The sequence below is a fragment of the Hemiscyllium ocellatum genome, chromosome 23 (assembly GCF_020745735.1).
Source record: "Hemiscyllium ocellatum isolate sHemOce1 chromosome 23, sHemOce1.pat.X.cur, whole genome shotgun sequence".
NCBI classification, from domain to species: domain Eukaryota; kingdom Metazoa; phylum Chordata; class Chondrichthyes; order Orectolobiformes; family Hemiscylliidae; genus Hemiscyllium; species Hemiscyllium ocellatum.
Genome location: NC_083423.1, coordinates 52181301 through 52201833, shown reverse-complemented (window position 1 = coordinate 52201833; position 20533 = coordinate 52181301). Strand labels below are relative to the sequence as shown.

At 41.2% G+C, this 20533-nt stretch overlaps 1 protein-coding gene across 2 annotated transcripts in view; it reads right to left on the bottom strand.

The window, feature by feature from the left end:
* Positions 1-15942, bottom strand: part of etnk1 (ethanolamine kinase 1) — a 48791-nt gene extending 32849 nt beyond the window's left edge. The window contains exons 1-4 of one of the 2 annotated variants that reach the window (XM_060843247.1): positions 15781-15942; positions 9692-9951; positions 7945-8085; positions 1028-1170 (exon numbers count right to left, since the gene is read on the bottom strand). In XM_060843247.1, the coding sequence (XP_060699230.1) occupies positions 1028-1170; positions 7945-8085; positions 9692-9951; positions 15781-15927 (691 nt within the window). In that variant the 5' untranslated portion in view covers positions 15928-15942. The remainder of the gene's footprint in view (positions 1-1027; positions 1171-7944; positions 8086-9691; positions 9952-15780) is intronic. The other variant, XM_060843248.1, reaches the window with a different exon arrangement.
* Positions 15943-20533: the final 4591 nt, after the last annotated feature.

The following is a 20533-nucleotide window of genomic DNA, read 5'->3' as shown; positions in this document are numbered from 1 at the left end:
AACTATACCTTTTTGTTATTACCCTTAAACTAAGTGAAACAGCTACTTCCTATCTACCTTGCCCATGTACCTCAATCTTCTACATCTCACGTCATGTTTCCTCCCCCCTCCCCCCTTAGCCTTTTCTGCTCTAAAGAAAACAACCCAGGCCAATACAGCCCCTTCCTCTCTAAAATGCTCATCCCTGCCAACAACCCTGCTCTATCTCCTCTGGTCTACCTTTGCCACCCTTCTTGTAGAGTGAAATCACATGAACTGTCTTCCAGTTCTCTGGCACCTCCCTCGGCCTAGGGATTTGTCCATGATCAATACCCTAGGGGTTAAACTGACCAGACTAGTCAAATAAACACAGTAGTGACATGAACAAGTCAGAGGCTAGGAATACTGCAGTGATTAACTTGTTTCCTGACTTCCTAAATCCTGTCCACCAGCCACAAGGTTTCAATGTTGGGTTCAAAATCCTAGAATTCTCTCCCTACTGGCTTTGTGGGTGCACATACAGCACATGAACTGCAGCAGTTCAAGACAGCTCACTACTACCATTTCAAGGGCAGCTCAGAATGAACAATAAATGCTGACCAGTCAGCAATATCCAAGACCCATGAGTGGATTTAAAATAAGCTGGCCAAAACCTCAGACCTCCTCACTGTCTAGTGCTTTGGCTTAAAATAATTATAGAAGTATTTTTTTAAAAACAGCCTAACTCTGCCTGTATAGAAGTAGGAGTCTTGCATATTTATATATTTTAAAATTTTTTAAAAATAATTCTCCATTTAGACTGCCTTCCCTCCACAACCACTCCAGGCTACATGTTTGGGAATGCAATTAATGCAACCAAATTAGGTATAAGATACATATCTAATCATAGACTCACTGAATTGCCAAGATAATAACAAAATCTAACTCAAAATGGAGTAATTTCATTGTTATTGGGCTAAATTAATAAATCTAATATACTCCTTTCCCAGAAGACGTAATTGATTTACGAACAAACTGAAACCACCTCTATTACTTGTTGGAACTTTACCTTTTATTTCATTATAGATAATATTTTTGCACAATAAATCATTGTGGCAGAGCACTACTGGGGAACCAAGACTAGACAGGTGTTCCTTCATCCACACCAATTCCTGTTCAAGCTTGTGAAGACAAGGGATTTCCGTCATAAACCTGCAAGAGTTGGCATCAATTTAGAAGATTGTCAGGAACATTCTCACTTTTTGAACAAAAAACAAAGAACTGCGGATGTTGGAGATCTGAAACAAAAGTAGTTTATAACTTACGTTTCCCATTTAACTGAGACATTGTAATATCCTAGGTCATGCTGTTGCAACATATTTCATTCATCCCAATGATAAAAATATGTACCATGTAAGCAATACAGTATTTTCTTCTAACAAAGTACACAGAATCTAAAGCACAGAAATAAATCATTCTGCCTATCTATTCTAAGCTGACGCTTAGACTGCATATTTCCTTCATTCCATTTGTATCTTCTCACTCTGCCCATGCATCTTTCTAATTTGGAACCTCAATCCCATATCAGATTTTTCCTCAAGTACTTTAAATTCTGTCTCCATCGATATACAGCTGGCAACCAGTCCTGCATTCTCAAACATTGCATAAAGCCTTGGAGAAATTTCTTAATGACAGGCTTTTTTCTATTTTATTTAGATGCCCTAGTTCCAGATTCACCCACAAGCAGAATAGTTCTTCACATTGATCACAAGTGAAGACCTTCACCATTTTAAGAATCTTAGTCTGCTCATCCCATGCTGATAATTATATTTTAAACACATAACCAAAGAGAAGCAAGCATATTGCTCAACAGGTGCATGCCTTTAATACGCCATGAACTTCCTCCCACTATCAGGATATAATGCTGTTCTATTCTCATATTTATCTTGCTCCTTATCACTGATCACATCAAGGAGACAAGATGGGAATATGAATTTGCAGTGAATGATTAGCTATAATTTAGACTGGTGCAATAGGCTGAAGGGGCTAAATGACTTACGTCTGCTCTTATGTTCTCTTTAAATGAATTTGTGCTAATCACTCCAATTTACGAGAGGTGCTGTGTTTTGGAAAGACATCAGGGTAGAACTGATACACTTAATGGGAAGGTCCTGGGGAATATTGCTGCACTTTGGAGTGCAGGTTCATAGTTCCTTGAAAGCAGAGTCGTAGGTAGACAGGAGTGTGAGGAAGGTGTTTGTTTTGCTTGCCTTTATTGGTCAGTGAATTGAGAATTGGAGTTGGGAGGTCATGCTGTGGTTGGAAGAGACATTGGTTAGGCCACTTCTGGAATACTGTTTTCAATTCCGGTCTCCGTGCTATAGGAAGGATATTGTGAAACTGGAAACTGTTCAGAAAAGATTTACTAGGATGTTGCCAGGGTTGGAAGGACTGAGCTATGGGGAGAGGCCGAATAGGCTGGGGCTATTTTCCCTGAAGCATTGGAGGCTGAGGGTTGACCTTTGAGATTTTTAAAATCATGAGGGGCATGGATAGGGTAAATAGACAGTCTTTTCCCTGGGATGGGGAGGTGGGCGAAAAAGTCCAAAACTAGAGGGCATAGGTTTAAGATGAGAGGGGAAAGATTTAAAAGAGACAGAAGGAGCAACATTTTCACGTACAGGTTGTTGCGAGTATGGAATCAGTTGCCACAGTAAGAGGAGGCAGCTAGTATAAATACACATTTAAAAGGCATCTGGATGGGTACACGAACAGGAAGAGTTGAGGGGGATACGAGCCGAATGCTAGCAAATGGGGCTAGATTTATTTAGCATGTTTGTGATATTAAAGAGTTAATTTGCTCTCCTGACCTGCAAGAAATTGAATGCCTTGGGGCAAGGGGGATGTCTGTTCTACAGAGAGAATGTAAGTGAATTTCCATTCCTATCACTTGCCATTCAAAGCTATCTTGGCCATCTTCTATTATTCAGACATAATTTACATTTGTATCGACATTCAAAATCAATAAGAACATTGCAGTTGGAATTTTGACTACTCCTTGTAGTTTTTTTGAAAAAATGATTCACAACAGATTTGGACATTCGGGGATGACTTACATTATATTGTTTCTGGAAATGATGTGGTCACACTGCATTGTATCTTGAGGGACATGTGACTGTGGAGAATGGCTGGGGGTTGTCTTGTGGGCATTACTGACTGTGATGTAAAGATTTTGTATAAAGCAGAGCTGTTTCTTTTGTTCAGAGACAGCCTTGCTTGACATGCTCTGCAAGCACTGTGAAGAGGGTCAAGTGATCCTCCAAAGCTTGTTCTGTATTTGCTTAATAAGATGTTGGTTGTTCATAGAAGTTGGCGTATTGCAGTTGTATCAAGTGTGGAATAGTCGCAGAAAAAAAGAACATTTCATTTCACGGCAGTGGGATTCCTACATGCACGGAGCTTCCAGGTGGACTGGATAAGTGATCGTCTGATTGCCAATTGTGAGAGATGGATGGGCCCATGCGGCAAGATTTACCTCTATTTCGCTCCTTAACTTATCACTCAGTCGATTCCTCATCCCCTAACACACTGTGGTCTCTAAGGTAACTACGCACTTGCATGACAACAAGTTGACTTTCAGAATTGTACATGACTGAGAAGGGAGGTTAAAAATCCCCTGGAATTCAGAAGTTAGACTCTCTCCTCTCCACCACACCCCCCAACCATAGAGAAAAGAGGTTAAAGTCCCCCTGGGAAAACAAGGTTGCAATCCTCTCGTGGTGAGGTTTGAGGCTCCAGAGTATAGTGCAAAAAATATATAATTACTGTGTCTGTCACAACTACTATGCTGTAGGCTGGTTGTTAAGAAGGGAGATCCCCCACCGAAGGTCAGGATCCTGAAGGGGTGTACAGACTACAGACACTAGGTTTGAGGCTCCAGAGCATTAAAAACAATAGAGGATAATTACTGTGCCTGTCTCTATCACCCTGCCTTAGACCAGTTGTTAAGAGGAGAAAAGCCCCCATGTGAAGGTCAAGACCTTAAAGTAGGTGTGGAGACTAAAGACACGAGACTAGCATATAGCAATAAATTAGGAAGTCGAGACTCTAAAAGTGGGACATGCATTCCTATTACAGGTTTTGAACCCAACAGTCTTTTATTTGCCCAAGTCTAGTCAGAACTCGTGATGAACTTTGTCATTGTGGCTTAACAATAAACTACTGGTATCTGACAGTAGACATGGAAAATGTTGATGATTATGACACAATGGGTCAACAAGACCCAGATCTGTTACTGAAATATTAAGCGATACCTCTTTGTTGGTTTAAATTTTAGTTCCCTGTGTTCATGGTGTATGGTCAAAATTTGAGGATGCTTATAAAACCTTCCAAACTTACAAGGGTTAAACCTGTTGAAAAGTGTAAGGGAAAGCCAATGCCAAAGTCTTCCAGCAGTTTTATTACCCAAGAAGGACGATGACCTGATACAACAGCATTGTCTTCATTCAGGGCCTAAGGAGTGAATTAGCAGAATATTTGTAATGACAGAGAACTAGTTTTATTTTGCTGGGATTGTGGGGGTGAAACCCAAAAATCCTTTTAAGTAACTGTTTTGCCTTATCTGAATCAGGATCTCAATTCAATGTGTTTTGTGGGCTATGCAATAGAGCAGATTGTTTTTACATCATTAAACAGCATTAGGACTTTTTAAAAATTATCAAACATGTAACCTTAAAACAAATTGATCGAGGGCCTCGAGCCCTTGATTTGTTTGAAATTCTACAATGCCTGTTTCAAAAAAAAATTGTGCCACTGGTCATGCTTTAGCCAGATGAGAGTATTATGTTAAAATAGCTTTGCTTTTATTTAAATGCAGAGTGTTCACCAAACCTTTAGGGAAGTTAAATTTAAAATGTCAGTTTGTCATCAACCATACATTCTAATTAACAACACTGATCATGAAACTTTTTTTAAAAAAAATTAGGACCTGGGTTTGATTCCACCCTTGGATGACACTATGTGTGGAGTTTGCACATTCCCCCTGCGTCTGCATGGTTTTGTGCGGATGCTCTGGTTTCCTCCCACAATCCAAAGATGTGCAGGTAAGGTGGATTGGCCATGCTAAATTTCCCATAGTGTCCAGGGATGTGCAGGGTAGGTGGGTTAGCAGTGGGAAATGCAGGGTTACGGGGATAGGGTAGGGTCTGGGTAGGATGCGGTTTAGAGGATTGGTGTGCCCTCAATGGGCCGAATGCCCTGCTTCCACATTGTAGGGTTTCTATGAAAACTGGAAGTTATTCTAGGAATTAGTAGACAGCTGGGTATTGGAGCCAATGAAGATGATGGGAAGTGGCCCATTGAAAAGCTAGAGCATAATCAGTTCAATACAACTAAGAATTGAAAAGTCCACATTTTTCCTGAATGCAACTGCGTCTAAGAACTCAAAACTCCAGTACTATATTAATATTGGCTTGGTAGCCAAAAATGCTTAAAGATAATATCAAATTGGAAGAAAACTATGCAATGGGGCAAAATTAATTAATTACGACTGGGCAACATTCAAAAGCCAACAAAAGATGACCAAATAATAAGAGGGAAAAAACTAACTGTAACTAGAGTGTAATATAAAAACTGTCAGTAAGAGTTATTTAAATATATACGGGGGCGGGGGAAGTCCCCTTATAGAATGAGGCCAGAGAAACAAAAGGGAAACCAGAAAATAGCAGAGGAGTTGAATAGATTCTTTTCACAAGTCTTCATGGTAGAGGATACAAATAGCATAACAAAAATACGAAAAGCTTAAGGAGCTAAAGTTTAGAGTCAGGTAATAAATAACTATTAGTTTTAGTTGTACTTTTTCTTCAACGGGATTAAAGGCCAATAAGCCTATATTTTTAGATGAGTTGCATTCTCGCATTTTAAAGAAAGCAGCTTGAGGTATTAGTTGTACTTGTAGTAACCTTCCAAGGACCCTAATCCAGGCAGACAATAAAAAGCAATAGGTGAGTTAGCTTAATATCAAACATTGAGAAAATATTAGCATCTCTATTTTAAAGGATGTAATAGTGGAGCATTTAAAAATACATAATATGATTAACTGCAAGCATAGCTTCGTGAAAGGTAAATCACAACCAAATTTATAGGGATTCTTTGAGGATGTAACAGGCACAACTGATAAATTAGTACCAATAATTATAATATATTTGGAGTTCCAAATGGCATTCGATCAGATAGTGTACATAAGGTACTTAAAAAGATAAAAGTACGTATCATGAAAAGAGAATTGATTAACAAATAGAATGGAATTGGGATTAAAAAAGCATTTACAGGATTAGAATCTGTAACTACTGAAGTACCACAGGGATCAAGGCTGGGACCTTAATTATTTATAATATTTGTTAATGACCTGGATAACGAAAGTCAATGTACTTTTGTGAAGTTTGCAGTTAACACAAAAATAGGTGGGAAGGCAAGTGGTGAGGATGATAGAGTCTACGTAGAGATATAGACAGATTAAGTGAATCGGTAGAAACTTAGCATGAGTATAACAAGGGAAAGGAGATTATACATTTTGATAGGAAGATTAGAAGAACTGCATATGATTTAAATGCAGAAAGACTGCAAGAAAAATACAGTAACACTGGGATCGGAAGGTCCCCATGCATGAATCCCAGAGTTAGCATATCCAAATTAAATAGGTAATACTGAAAATATACGGACTATTGTTTAAAAGGTGAAAAATGTGTTGCTGGAAAAGCGCAGCAAGTCAGGCAGGATCCAACGAGCAGGAGAATTGACATTTCGGGCTTAAGCCCTTCTTCAGGAATCATAGAGGGGAGCAGAGCTCAGCCTCTCCATACCCAGAATCAATGGGTGAACCCTCTCTAGACTGCCTGTAGATAAGTTTACCAAAACTGCTCTCTGTATTCAAGATGTAATCTAATTAATACTGGTTTAGTAAAATCTCTGTCCTAAAGAAGGGCTTATGCCCAAAACATCGATTCTCCTGCTCCTTGGATGCTGCCTGACCTGCTGCGCTTTTCCAGCAACACATTTTTCAGCTCTGATCTCCAGCATCCGCAGTCCTCACTTTCTCCTATTATTTAAAAGGAAATGGAATATAAGAGAGATTTTACTAAACCAGTATTAATTAGATTACATCTTGAATACGGAGAGCAGATTTGGTAAACTTATCTACAGGCAGTCTAGAGAGGATTCACCCATTGATTCTGGGGATGGAGAGGCTGAATAGTTTGGGCTTTTAGCCATTGGAAGAGAAGACATCATTGAAACAGATGAGATTCTTATGGGCTTGACAGTGTGGATATGAATAAGTTGTTTCCACCTGGAACAGTCAAGGGCCAGACAAGATGATTATAAAGTAAGGGGTTGTCCATTTCTGTCTTAAATGAGGAGGAAGTTTCTGTCTCAGGGTAGTGAAATTATCAATTTTTTTTATTGCCAGAACTGTAGAGAAAGGATCCTTAAGTATATTCAGGGCCAAGTTAGACAGATTTTTATTCAGGAAATGAATCAAAGATTATGAAGGTAAGACAGGAAAGTGGAGTTGAGGAATTTAAGCTCAGCAATGAGTTCATTGAATGCTGATGTACACTCCATGGGCTGCATGGGCCTAGCTCTGCTCCCTTTTATGATCTAAAGATTCCTGATAGATGAATTTTTTTTTATGTATCTGATTTCACCTGGAATGTGTTAATTAATTAAAGTAGCAAAATCTCTGCCCTCTAATCAGGCTATTATTGTTTTCCAAATACATTACTTTGTATGATTGCAAATAAATTATAGCTGTCAACCATCTCACATATCGTAATTTGAACTTTTTCTAATTCTACCACTTAGCTCAGCTGATAACCGACAAAATAGTTACAATTTGCTCATGGAAGACACCTCCCGCAAATAATAAAAGTGATAAACCTCCATAGTGTTGCCAGGTCAAAATACAGATTTTCAGCGAATAAAGCATACCTTGCATGCAAACACTCATCAGCAAATTCTGTGGGCACAAGAGTGAAGTACTTTTCCAGCTTTGACCATAGATTTGGCTTGGGAGTCCAGCCATTATGAGCATGAATCGAATGAATCTTTGCTAGTTGCCTGGTTATAAGTCTGAGTGGCAGAAAATGAAGTGACACTTAAAATGGAATCAAATTAAGATCAGCAGTAATATTACACTATATTGAAATAAAAAAAATTCACTCACTGTTAATATTGGGATTTATCTTTAATATCACATAAAAGTCTTATCTTCAGTAAGATTAAAAAAAACTTAAGTCTCTTCTAATTTAACTGGCAAAGGCACAGAAAAGAACTGAGGACCAGAATGAACTTCTACCATTTGAAGGGGTAATTCACAGTGTAATTTTAGGAAGTAGAATACTGAAATACATGTGAAACTCTGTCTTTATGGACACAGGGCCTGTAGCCAAAATCCTACTACATTGTCTGAAATAAAAAATTGACAGACTTGATTAGTTTATATTGTATCACCAATTCCCAAGAAGAAAATTGCAGAGCTAGTACTATAGTTCTTAGTTTTCATTTTTCAAGTGCTTGTAGGACATTTAACAGTTTATACAGCAGAATGACCAGTAACAACAACAACATTCAGAGGTACTTTAAAAAGTGAGTTTTTACACTTCTGCTTAGAGTAGGACCCACTTTGTTCGAGTGGTATATTTTTCTTCTGGGAATTAAAAGTAGGCAGTGATGATTCTTCATATGAAAGCTTCAACACACACTTTAGCTATTAGTTATTTATTTTTCTGATTACGCAATTCAAACAATATGCAAGTCTTCAGCAGGTCTCCAATTTGCAATTTGAAAATCCTTCAATACGATCAAAGATACAAAGGGATATAGAGCCACAGAGTTGAACAGCACAGAAACAGACCCTTTGGTCCAACTTGTCCATGCCGACCAGATATCCCTACCTAATCTCGTTCCACCTGACTCATATCCCTCCAAACTTTTCCTGCTCATATACCCATCCAGATGCCTTTTAAATGTCCCAGTTGTACTAGCCTCCACCGCTTCCGCTGGCAGCTTATTCCATACATGTATCACCTTTTGTGTGAAAAAGTTGCCCTTGAGGTCCCTTTTATATCTTTCCCTTTTCACCCTATACCTATGCCCTCTAGTTCTGCATTCCCCACTCTGGGAAGAGACTTTGTCTATTTACTCTATCCATGCCCCTCATGATTTTATAAACTTCTATAAAGTCACCTGTCAGCTTCCGAGGCTTCATGGTAAACAGCATGAGCAAAATGTACTGCACCTGGAACTTCCATTTAAGGAAACATTTGTTTAGCTAATTATTACAGGCTCAAAATATAAATTATTTAGGACTAAACCTGCAAGATTTAAATTATTATTTACTTCCAGACCAAGACAATTTATTACTGAGCCTGTAAAATACATTACAAAGTACTGACTGAGAATTTAATGACAAAATGAGAGATGCATGAACTCCTTAACAATAACAAAAGTGGAAAATAAACGACAGCTCCTAGTTAGGAAAATCATGCAATAGGTTCACAAAAGATTATTTCACAAACATCAATTTTGGCCTTTATTAAAGGCCACAATTGTCCTTCAAGCCAAATTGTGTTGGTTCCACCATGATCTGCTCAAGTTAAACCACAGAGAGTGAAACACAAAAATAATGATACTCTATTTTTGTAATATATATCTAACACAAATTAGGAAAAAATACCTGAAAATGATTGGATTTCTGACATGTTCTGGATCCAATGCATTGCCTTCCATAAACATATAACACAGTCCATTCTGAAAGGTGCAGTAGAGCTGTGGTGCACAGCCATGAGCATGCAGGACCTGAAAGCTCTTCACCTCGTTTTCACGATCAACAAACAACTCTGTCTTGTTGCCATACACCCTTACCAAAACAACATCGTCTAATGAATCATCAACATAACAAGCAACAAGTTTGTTCGTAATACCATCTGTGAACACCTGTTGAATAAAAATGAAAAATTTAAAACGAGAAAACACCTTAATCTTATCAACTGGGTAAATGATTGTATAATGAAAGTTACTATTCTGTCAATATTTTATATTAAGCAATGCTACTAGAATATGATCAAAGGGGGAGGTGAACATAATCAAACATGAATTGGAGATACCGGTGTTGGCCTGAGGTGTACAAAATTAAAAATCACAACACCAGGTGATAATCCAACCTGGTAGTATAACAAATAGGTTACAGGAGAACTACCATCAACCACCTGATGAAGGCGTGGTGTTGTGTGGTTTTTAGCTTAGTAAGCAAACATGCAGTATTCTAAACTATCAAAGCTTCAGGAAGTTCTCTAGCATTTACTGATGTTCATGCAGGCAGCCAACAGTTGAGAATGGATTCTGTTCTCAAGTCTGCTCACAGTTCGAATACAATGCAGAACAATATAAAGTTGTCAAGAAATGTTTGTTTGTCAGACTTTTAAAAATTATATCCTTATGGGATTACAATCATAATTACAAACACATGTAAGAGGAGGCATTCGTAAATCAGGAAACCTCTGTATTAAATGGTAGGTAGACAGATTTCAAACACTGGTAGTTCTCCTATCACACGTTTATTAAACACGATTGGTCCGAAAAGCGATTTTTAAAATACAGCAAACTCCCGTTAGTTGTTAGATGATTCTCATCCCCGTCACTAGGTGCTGTGATGTGCAGAGGACTGGACTCGGCAGTGGCATCACGTGATCAGTTGCTTTCTTGTGATGAACTATATGAAAGTTATTGTGACATGTTTGTGCTAGTGGGCTTGGAAATTTATGGTGAAAATGTCTCTACAGCCTGAAGCTGGGAGCGATCTGCTAATTTAAAAAGAGTTGAGGTAAGAGTAAAATTTTACTGGAATTGACTAACAGTAAAAGCAGTGTGAAGGAACCATTTGAAACTTTGCTCTGTTGCTCATATTAAAATCTTTTCTTTCTCTCTTTTTGTTCAAAAAATATATTTAGATGTTAAAGAATATGTGTAGACTCATGTGAATCTGTTTCAGTGACTAATCACTGTAGCAACCAGTTGCAAAAAATAATACCAGTACAGAGGCTTGGACACAGTCAGTCAACTGCTCAAGGTGGTCACAAATCAGGAAACTGCATGCAGTGGGTGAGGAAGAGAATGGTGAATGGCACACTGATACTTCAGGTGGAGATGACCCAAGGGGGTGAGTAGGCTGTGCAGAAGAGATTCAGGGTTCGTCAGGATCAGAGGTTAGTGAAAATGAGAGTGAGTGGGCAAGAAATGTTCGGTACAGTAACAGAGAATAAGTGTGACGTATCAACAAGAAGATGGTGGCATTTGCACTGGTAAAGTGGAGAAGGTCATTGACCTTCTTCCTATATTCTGTGCATTCCTTCAGATGGTTGAGACAACACTGGTCTGGACGGTAACCCTGGTCCAGGTTGACGTTATTCCAGTAGAATGGTATCCCCTGTTGGCCTGAGAGAAAAGGATGTCTTGCATCACCCCATCGCCATCAGCATCATCTCCATTTCCCTGCTCAAAGAGAGGCATCAATTTTTCATTGTCTGCCATGCCCAGGGTTAAATGTCAGGAACAATGCAGGGCAGCTCTGGACTGACTGCTCTTGTCTAGATACACAATATCTTTTTCAAGATGGTGCTGCTACACAGATGCTGATCAATCCTACGATATCCAGGAAGTGGTGAGTTATTTTGGAAATGACACATGGTATGGTGGTACTAGAATGTGAGACATGGGCACCAAAAGGTGGAGAAGGTAATAAATCAGGCAGTTTTGTAAAATAAAGCGCTTGTCCCCAAGGATCGTGACGTGAAACCCTCTGAAAAAATTGACAAAACTAGCACTTGACGAAAGAAATTAAGACTCAGCCCTTGATCTATCAAGGCAGGTTTCATGCTGGGTTCACTTGTGCACGGTTACCATTGGATGGGATCTGAAGACTGGCTAGAATATAGTGCAGTCAGCAGGTATAGATACCAATCAAGAGTAATCAGATTAGATTACTTAGTGTGGAAAGAGGCCCTTCGGCCCAACAAGTCCACACCGACCTGCCGAAGCGCAACCCACCCATTCCCCTACATTTATCCCTTCACCTAACACTACGGGCAATTTAGCATGGCCAATTCACCTGACCTGCACATCTTTGGACTGTGGGAGGAAACCGGAGCACCCGGAGGAAACCCACGCAGACACGGGGAGAACGCGCAAACTCCACACAGTCAGTCGCCTCAGTCAGGAATTGAACGCGGGTCTCTGGCGCTGTGAGGCAGCAGAGCTAACCGCTGTGCCACCCACAAAGATTAGAGTCCCTACAGTGTGGAAACAGGCCCCTTGGCCCAACCAGTCCACACCGACCCTCTGACTAAAAGTTGAAGATTCTGAAGAATTGTCCCATACTGTTCCATACAACAGGCCAATCACAACAGGTCAAAATTTACTTAAACAGTACTATCGTTTGTGTGAGGCTAACTACTATTTTTGTAGTAATTTTTATTGGTATTTTTGGTGGTTTGCCCCAAACCTGTTTTTCTTATAGGCACCATTATTTCTATTGCACGATTTCCTAAAACACAGCATTGCACAGGAATGCAACAACAGTATTATAGGAGAACTACCTGCACTACAAAACCCTTAATAAAAATACCAAAGAATTGCAGATGCTGGAAATCAAAAACAACCAGAATTTGTTAGCATCTGTGGAGAGAAAGTAGAGGTGAATGTTTTGGGTCCAGTGACCTGAAAATAAGTTCTGAAGAAGTGCTATTGGACTCAAAGTGTTAACACTGCTTTCTCTACACAAGTGCTGCCGGACCTGTTGAATTTTTGCAGGGATTTCTATTTGCGATTATGAAATCATTATTTGGAAACCTGGCATTTACCTAAGTTAAGAAATCTCAAAATATAAATTGTATATTTGGTATGCATCGTATACATTTCATAAAATGGCATTAGAATGAATATTAAGACGAGGAAGGAGAATTTAAATTATTTGACTTCTCCTATATACTCATTACAAAGTCTGATAATCTGTTTACCAACTGCTATTTATTCCTGTCAACACAAGTTGTTCATAGCTTGCCACATAAAATAACTAAATATAGCAAGACAGTGAATCAAATATTTTGCTATAACATACCATCTCCTAAACAAATCAACTCAGCGGACCTCCTGACAGGCCATCCAAACCTAGTTAGATTCTTTCAGATAGCTCTTCGTTGACAAATCTAATTGTTTAGAAAATCAACAGCAAATATCTTCTGCTGTATCATGACTGACAATACAACAAATAAAAATATAAGCAAGATACCGTACAATGGTTTTCTTAGTCCTGTTGGATCTTCTGCATTGAGAAAACAGCTTGTATATAGCCTAGTTAAAATAGTGAAACCACGAGGAAGCACTTCACAAAGAGTTAAACAAAACGTGACTATGAAATCCCACTTAAACGTAAATGATGTCAAAAGCCCAAAAGCTTGGTTTAGGAGCATCTGAAAGGAAGAGAGAGGATAGAAAGAAGGAGTGGTTAACAACAGAGTCTAGCTTAGAGACGGGAAGATAAACCATTGATTTAATTTCCATAGTACACTGGACAAATAAGAATTGGACCAAGCAAGAGACTGTCGACGTTATGACTGATCATAGCTAGTACATGGATGACGGAGAGAGAAAATGCATGACAATCAATCCCCGGTCTGGCATCCATAACTTGAATTAGGACTATTTAATACCACTGCCAGGATCAGATACCTGATTCAAAAGCAAAATACTGAAAATGCCAGAAACCTTACAGTTCCAGCAATTTCATTTTTATTTTATAACAAAGGAAAATATTGGAAATACATAGCAGGTCAGGCAGCACCTGTGGAAAAAGAGTTACCATTTCAGGTCAATTACCTTTTTTAGGACACCTTGTCTTTCAAGTGTGTGCGCAAGCAGGAGTGTCAGAAAGCCAGAACTCAATGAAGGGCATGAGAGGAAAGGGATGCACAGCAGAAGATGCAACAGAGGTTGCCTAACAGTGCCACTGTTTAAGTAAAGTGGTAAGGAAAAGCTAGGGAACTACGGACCAGTGAGTCTGGCATCACTGGTGGGCAAGTTATTGGAGGGAACCCGGAGTGACAAGACTTACATGTATTTGGAAAGGCAGCAACTGATTAGGGATAGACAACATGGCTGTGTGTGGGGGAAATCGTACCACTTACATTTGCTTGAGTTTTTTGAAGTAGTAACAAAGAGATTGAAGGAGGCAGACTTCAGTAAAGCATTCGACAAGGTTCCGCATGGTAGACTAGTTAGCAAAATTAGATCACGTGCAATACAGGGAGAATTAGCTAATTGGATATAGAACTCGATTGAAGATCAGAGACAGAAGGTAGTGATGGAGGGTTGCTTTTCAGGCTGTAGGCCTGTGACCAGCAATGTGTCACAAGGATCGGTGCTGGGTCCACTGCTTTTGGTCATTTATATAACAGATTTGGATGTGAACATGGGTGGTATAGTTAACAAATTTGCAGGTGACACCAAAATTGGTGATGTCGTGGACAACTCCAATGAGGATACCTCAGAGTACAAAGGGACCTTGATCAGATGGAGCGGTAGCAGGTGAGAGTTTAATTTGGATAAATGTGACATGCTGCATTTTGGAAACGGAAATCAGAGCAGAACTTAAGGTAAGGTCCAGAGGAGTGTTGCTGAACAAAAGAGACCCTGGAATGCAGGTTCATAGTTCCTCGAAAGTAGAGTCAGTACACTGAGTATAGGTGTTGGGATAGAATGTTATGGCTGTACAGGACATTGGTTAGGCCACTTATGTAATAATTTTCCCAAATTATGACAACCCTATGTCTGTCCTCGAGACCCTCATGCCCCACTCCCTCAGCCCCCCCCACGACCCCACGTGCCCCACCACCACATCCGTGCCCCCACCCTCCGACCTCCCACCACCGTGTCCGCGCACCCACCACTTCCATACGTCCTCCCTCTGCCCCCCACCACTGCCACTATGTACCCCACACTTTCTCTGCCACCACCCCCTGCCTCCTCACTCTGCCCCCCCCAACAACCACCCCCCGGTGTCCCCTCCATCTGCCCCCCCCACCACACCCACCCCATGCCCCCGCCACTCCGTGCCCCACTCCCCCAGCCACCACCCCTGTATCCCCTCCCCTGCAAACCCGTACCGCTTCCCTTCACCCACACCACCCCATGCCCCCTCCGCCACCACATGCCCCCTCCCTCAAACCCTGTGTGCCTCCTCCCTCTGGCCCCCCACCACCAACCCCCGTGTCCCTCCCGTCTGCCCCCACCACCCGTTCCCCCATCCCTCTGGCACCCGTGCCCCCTCCGTCAGCCCCCACCAACACCACCCGTGCCCCCCTCTCTGCCACCGCCATTCCGTGCTCCGCTCCCCCAACCACCACCACTCCCTTCGCCAGCACACCCCCCCCCCCCCCCCGGGCCCCACACCCCACCCCCTTTGCCGCCACCTCCCCATGCCCCACACCCTTCACCCCCTCAACCTCTCCATGTACCCCACTCCCTCTGCCCGCACCAGCTCACCCCCCCGTGTCACACACCCTGCTCCCCCTCCCCCACCGACGCCATCCATACCCTACCCATCAGCGTCTAACCCCTGCAGCAGTGTTGCTTATGGCCTGAATATCTTTTGGAAGGAACAGATGAGTGGGAGGGGGGTAAACAAAGTGACAGGTGACCGTCAGCCTGGCTCTGCCGCTGTCACTAACGGCGCACATCCCCATCCTCACCTCATCCCTCCCCCTCCCTTACCTTCAGTCTGACCTGAGCCGGGTCCCAGTGCGGCCTCAGTTCTTTCATGAGCCGCAGGGAGCCAGCTGCCATGTCCTGTTGGTCGACGGTGATGTACAACCTGGGGACAGGGGACGCCACGGGCGGTACGTGGATGTAACTCGCCATGGCGTCGCTAGCTTCTCGCTACTGGAACCTTCCAGGGAGCCGCGCATGCGCCTGCCCGGCACCTTCCCGCAACGTCATGACATCACCCGCGGCGTCCATCCCCAACCACGTGACGGTGAGCAAGGGGCTCTGGGGGTGAGTGAGGCTCATGTGTTCAGGAATGTGTACAACAACAAATCATATTCATATACCCTTATCTCAGCTACACCTTTAACCGTCCCTAGGCACTTCTCTGAGCAATCTAAATGATGACAGGAGCTACAAATCAGATCTTAGAAAGAAACACACTTTGAGAAATAAATGTACTCTGTAAGAGGCTCTTGTGGTACAGGGGTGGACAAAATACTGTGCAGTTCATCTGAAATAACAACAGAATTTTTTTTTGTGCTCAAGACCTGAATCCAAAAAGATATCTGAACTACAGCCAATAATGATTGAATAGAGTCATAGAGATGTACAGCACGGAAATAGATCCTTCGGTCCAAATCATCCATGCTGACCAGATATCCCAACCAAATCTAGTCTCAACTGCCGGCACCCGGCCCATACCCCTCCAAACCCTACATATTCATATGCCCATCCCGATGCCTCTTAAATGTTACATTTGTACCAGCCTCCACCACTCCCTCCGACAACTCATTCCATACATGTACCACCCTCTGATTGGAAAGTTGCCCCTTAGGTCTCTTTTATATCTTTCCCCTCTCACCCTAAACCCATGCCCACTAGTTCTGGACTCCCCCAGGGAAAGATACCTTGTCTATTTACCCTATCCATGCCCCTCATGATTTTATAAACCTTTATAAGGTCACCTCTCAGCATCTGACACTCCAGGGAAAACAGCCCTAGCCTGTTCAACCTCTCCCTTTAGCTCAAGTCTCCCAACCCTGGCAACATCCTTGTTAATCTTTTCTGAACCCTTTCAAGTTCCACAACATCTTTCCAGTAGGAAGGAGACCAAAATTGCATGCAATATTCCAATAGTGGCCTAACAGCTGCAACATGACCTCCCAACTTCTGTACTCAGTACTCTGACCAATAAATGAAAGCATACCAAATGCCTTCTTCACTTTCCTATCTACCTGCGATTCCACTTTTCAGGAGCTATGAACCTGCATTCCAAGGTCTCTTTGTTCAGTAACACTCCCTAAAACCTTACCATTAAGTGTATAAGTCCTGCTAAGATTTGCTTTTCCAAAATGCAGCACGTCACATTTATCTAAATTAAACTCCATCTGCCACATCTCATCATTGACTAGACTTCCAAATATAGATTAAAAACCCTGGAATCTTGTAAAGCAAAACTGAGATGTCATAATAAGGGGCTTGTAATAAATGTCTAGATGGATAAACCAAGATGAGCCACGATAAAGTAAGATGATGCTGTTCCTCAGCAACTTGGTGAATACTTTCTTTTTCAAAATAAAATGGAACAACAACTTATCTTTATTTCATGTCATTAAAGTAATGTAACATCTCATATTGCTTCAAATGAGCATTAGAAAATTAATTGTGAGAGTGAGACGCCTACTGAGGTCAGATGTCAATGGTGCAACAGAATCTCTAGTGTAGGTCACAAGCAAGTTAGAAAGACATTTGGAATTTTCAAACTGAACAGCACTCTTGAAATGCCAGACAAAGAAAAGTAAGGAGTTAATACATTGGACAGAATGAATTGAAGATTTTAATGTAAAGAATGAGGAATGGCACATTTTGAGCTTAGAAAGAAGCAAGTTAAAAAATTCAGTGGAGTGTTAACTAAAAACAGCGTCAACAATACATGCATAGATCGGGGCAACATGGTGCTTCAGTGGTTAGTACTGCGGCCTCACTGTACCAGGGACCCGAGTTTGATTCCAACCTCGCGTGACTGTCTGTGTGGAGATTGCACATTCTCCCCATGTCTGCGTGGGTTTCCTCTGGGTGCTCCGGTTTCCTCCTGTGTTTGATTTTTTTTTTCCATTTTAACATTTTTTTGGAGGTAATGAAAGTTAATTTACTTTATCTATAAGGTTTGTTCAAACACCCTTTTTTAGGCTTAATGTTACGAAAGGCATATATGAGGTACAGAGTGAGATAACTAGTAGATTTAGAAAAGTGTTTACACAACAAGGAAAATTGTGTCTCACAAACTTGATTGAGTTTTTTGAGGATGTAACCAAGAATATTGATGAGGGCAGAGCAGTAGATATTGTTGATTTTCATTTTAGTAAAGACTTTGACAAGATTCTGTATGGTAGACTTAATTAGTAAAGTCACATGGGATTCAGGGTGAGCTTGCCAACTGGACACATAACTGGCTTAACAGCAGCAGACAGAGAGTAATGGTGGAGGGTTGCTTTTCGGACTGGAGGCCTGTGACCAGCAATGTTCCACAGGGATCTGTTCTGGGTCTCTTTTGTTCGCCATTTATATAAATGATTTGGATGAGAATATAGAAGGCATAGTAAGTTTGCAGATGACACCAAAAGTGGTGGCATTATAGACAGTGAAAGAAAGTTTTCTAAAATTACAAAGCGGCCTGTTTGGTATGCTTTCCTTTATTGGTCAGAGTATTGAGTACAGGATTTGGGAGGTCATGTTGCAGCTGTACATTTTTTAGGCCACTTTTGGAATATTGTGTGTAATTCTGGTCTCCTTCCTATCGAAAGAATGTTGTAAAACTTGAAAGGGTTCAGAAAAAATTTACAAGGATGTTGCCAGGGTTGGAGGATTTGACCTATAGGGAGAGGTTGAATAGGCTGTTTTCCCTGGAGCGTTGGAGGCTGAGGGAGACCTTATAGAGGTTTATAAACTCATAAGGGGCATGGATAGGGTAAATAGACAAGATAATTTCCCTGGTGTGGGGGAGTCCAGAACAAGAGGGCATAGTTTTAGGGTGAGAGTGGAAACATATAAAAAAGACCTAAGTGGTAACTTTTTCAAGCAGAGGGTGGTATGTCTGTGGAATGGGCTGCCAGAGGAACGGTGGAGGCTGGTACAATTGCAACATTTAAAAGGCATCTGGATGGGTATATGAATAGGAAAGGTTTGGAGGGATATGGGTCGGGTGCTGTTAGGTAGGACTAGTTTGGGTTGGGATTTCTGGTCAGCATGGACGATTTGGACTGAAGGGTCTGTTTCCATGCTGTACATGTCTGTGACTCTATGACTCTGTATAGATTAATGGGCTGGAAAATGGCAGATGGAGTTCAATCTGGATAAATGTGGAGTATTGCATTTCATAAGACATAAAGACATAAAGAACATAAAGACTTAGGGGTGCAGGTACATAATTCTTGGAAGTTTGCATCCCATATAGACAGGGTGGTTAAAAAAGCACTTGTAATGCTTGCCTTCATTGCTCAGTCCTTTGAGTATAGGAATTGGGACTTTATGTTGAGGTTCTGCAGGACATTGGTGAGACGTCTTCTGGAATGCTATGTACGGCTTTGGACGCCTATTTTTAGGAAGGATATTATAAAGCTGGAGAGGGCTCAGAAGAGATTTACCAGGATGTTGCCAGGTATGGAAGGTGCGAGTTATAAAGGAAGGCAGGAACGTTTTTAATGGAGCTTAGGAGGTTGAGAGGTGACCTGACAGAAGTTTATAAAATAATAAAAGGCATAGATAGAGTTGATATTAGTTGTCTTTTCCCTAAGATGGGGAATTTCAAGAGTTGGGGGTGTATTTTTTAGGTAAGAGGAAAGGCATTTAAAGTTATAAGAGCAATTCTTTACACAGAGGGTGGTTCGCACATGGAATGAACTTTGTGAGTAAGTGGTGCTTGTGGGTATAGATACATGAATGGGAAAGGTTTGGAGGGATATGGGCCAGGAGCAGGCAGGTGGGACTAGGTTAGTGTGGAATTATGTTTGGCATGGACTGCTTGGAATGAAGGGTCTGCTTCCATGCTGTAGGACTCCATGTGTGGGAATAGGGGACATGAGTGTCTGAGTGGGAAGGTCTTCGGAGAATTGGTGTGGACTCAAAGGGCCAACTTCCGTATGATTCTATGCACATACAGATGGGCAATAAATATTGTATCAGAGAATCATTCGAAGCCAGAGGGTTAGGCAAAGGTAGTGGAGGCAGGTACTCTTGCATGATTTTAGAAGCATCTGGATAAACATTTAAAATGCCGGGGCATGGTAGACAATGGACTAAGGGCAGATAATTGAGGTTCGTGTAGTTTGGTGTTTGTTGATTGGCATTGACGTAGTGGGAAAAGGCCTGTTTATTTATGTTGTGTGACACTATGTCTAAAATGGTGGAAAAATTCTGGACAGCTTCTCTGGAAAGTAGAACAGAGTTAACGTTTGAGGTCCAAGACCATTAATTCAAATGCTCCAGACAGATGCTAGTTGACCTTTTTGAATCTGCAGTATTTTTAGATTTCGGTGCATTTATATTAGTTTATTCCAAAATACCTTCATAACGAATCATTCATGTTTGAAGAATGGCCACTGTTTTGTCAAAACATCCAGTTTTCAAAATCTTCCATGGTCACATTGTCTCCACAGTCTGTAATGTCTTGGTGTTAGTCAAAGCTTCAAGATTTCTGTGCTCTTCCAATTCCCTTCTCATGCATTCCTGGCTTCAATCACTCCTACATTTGTGATAATAC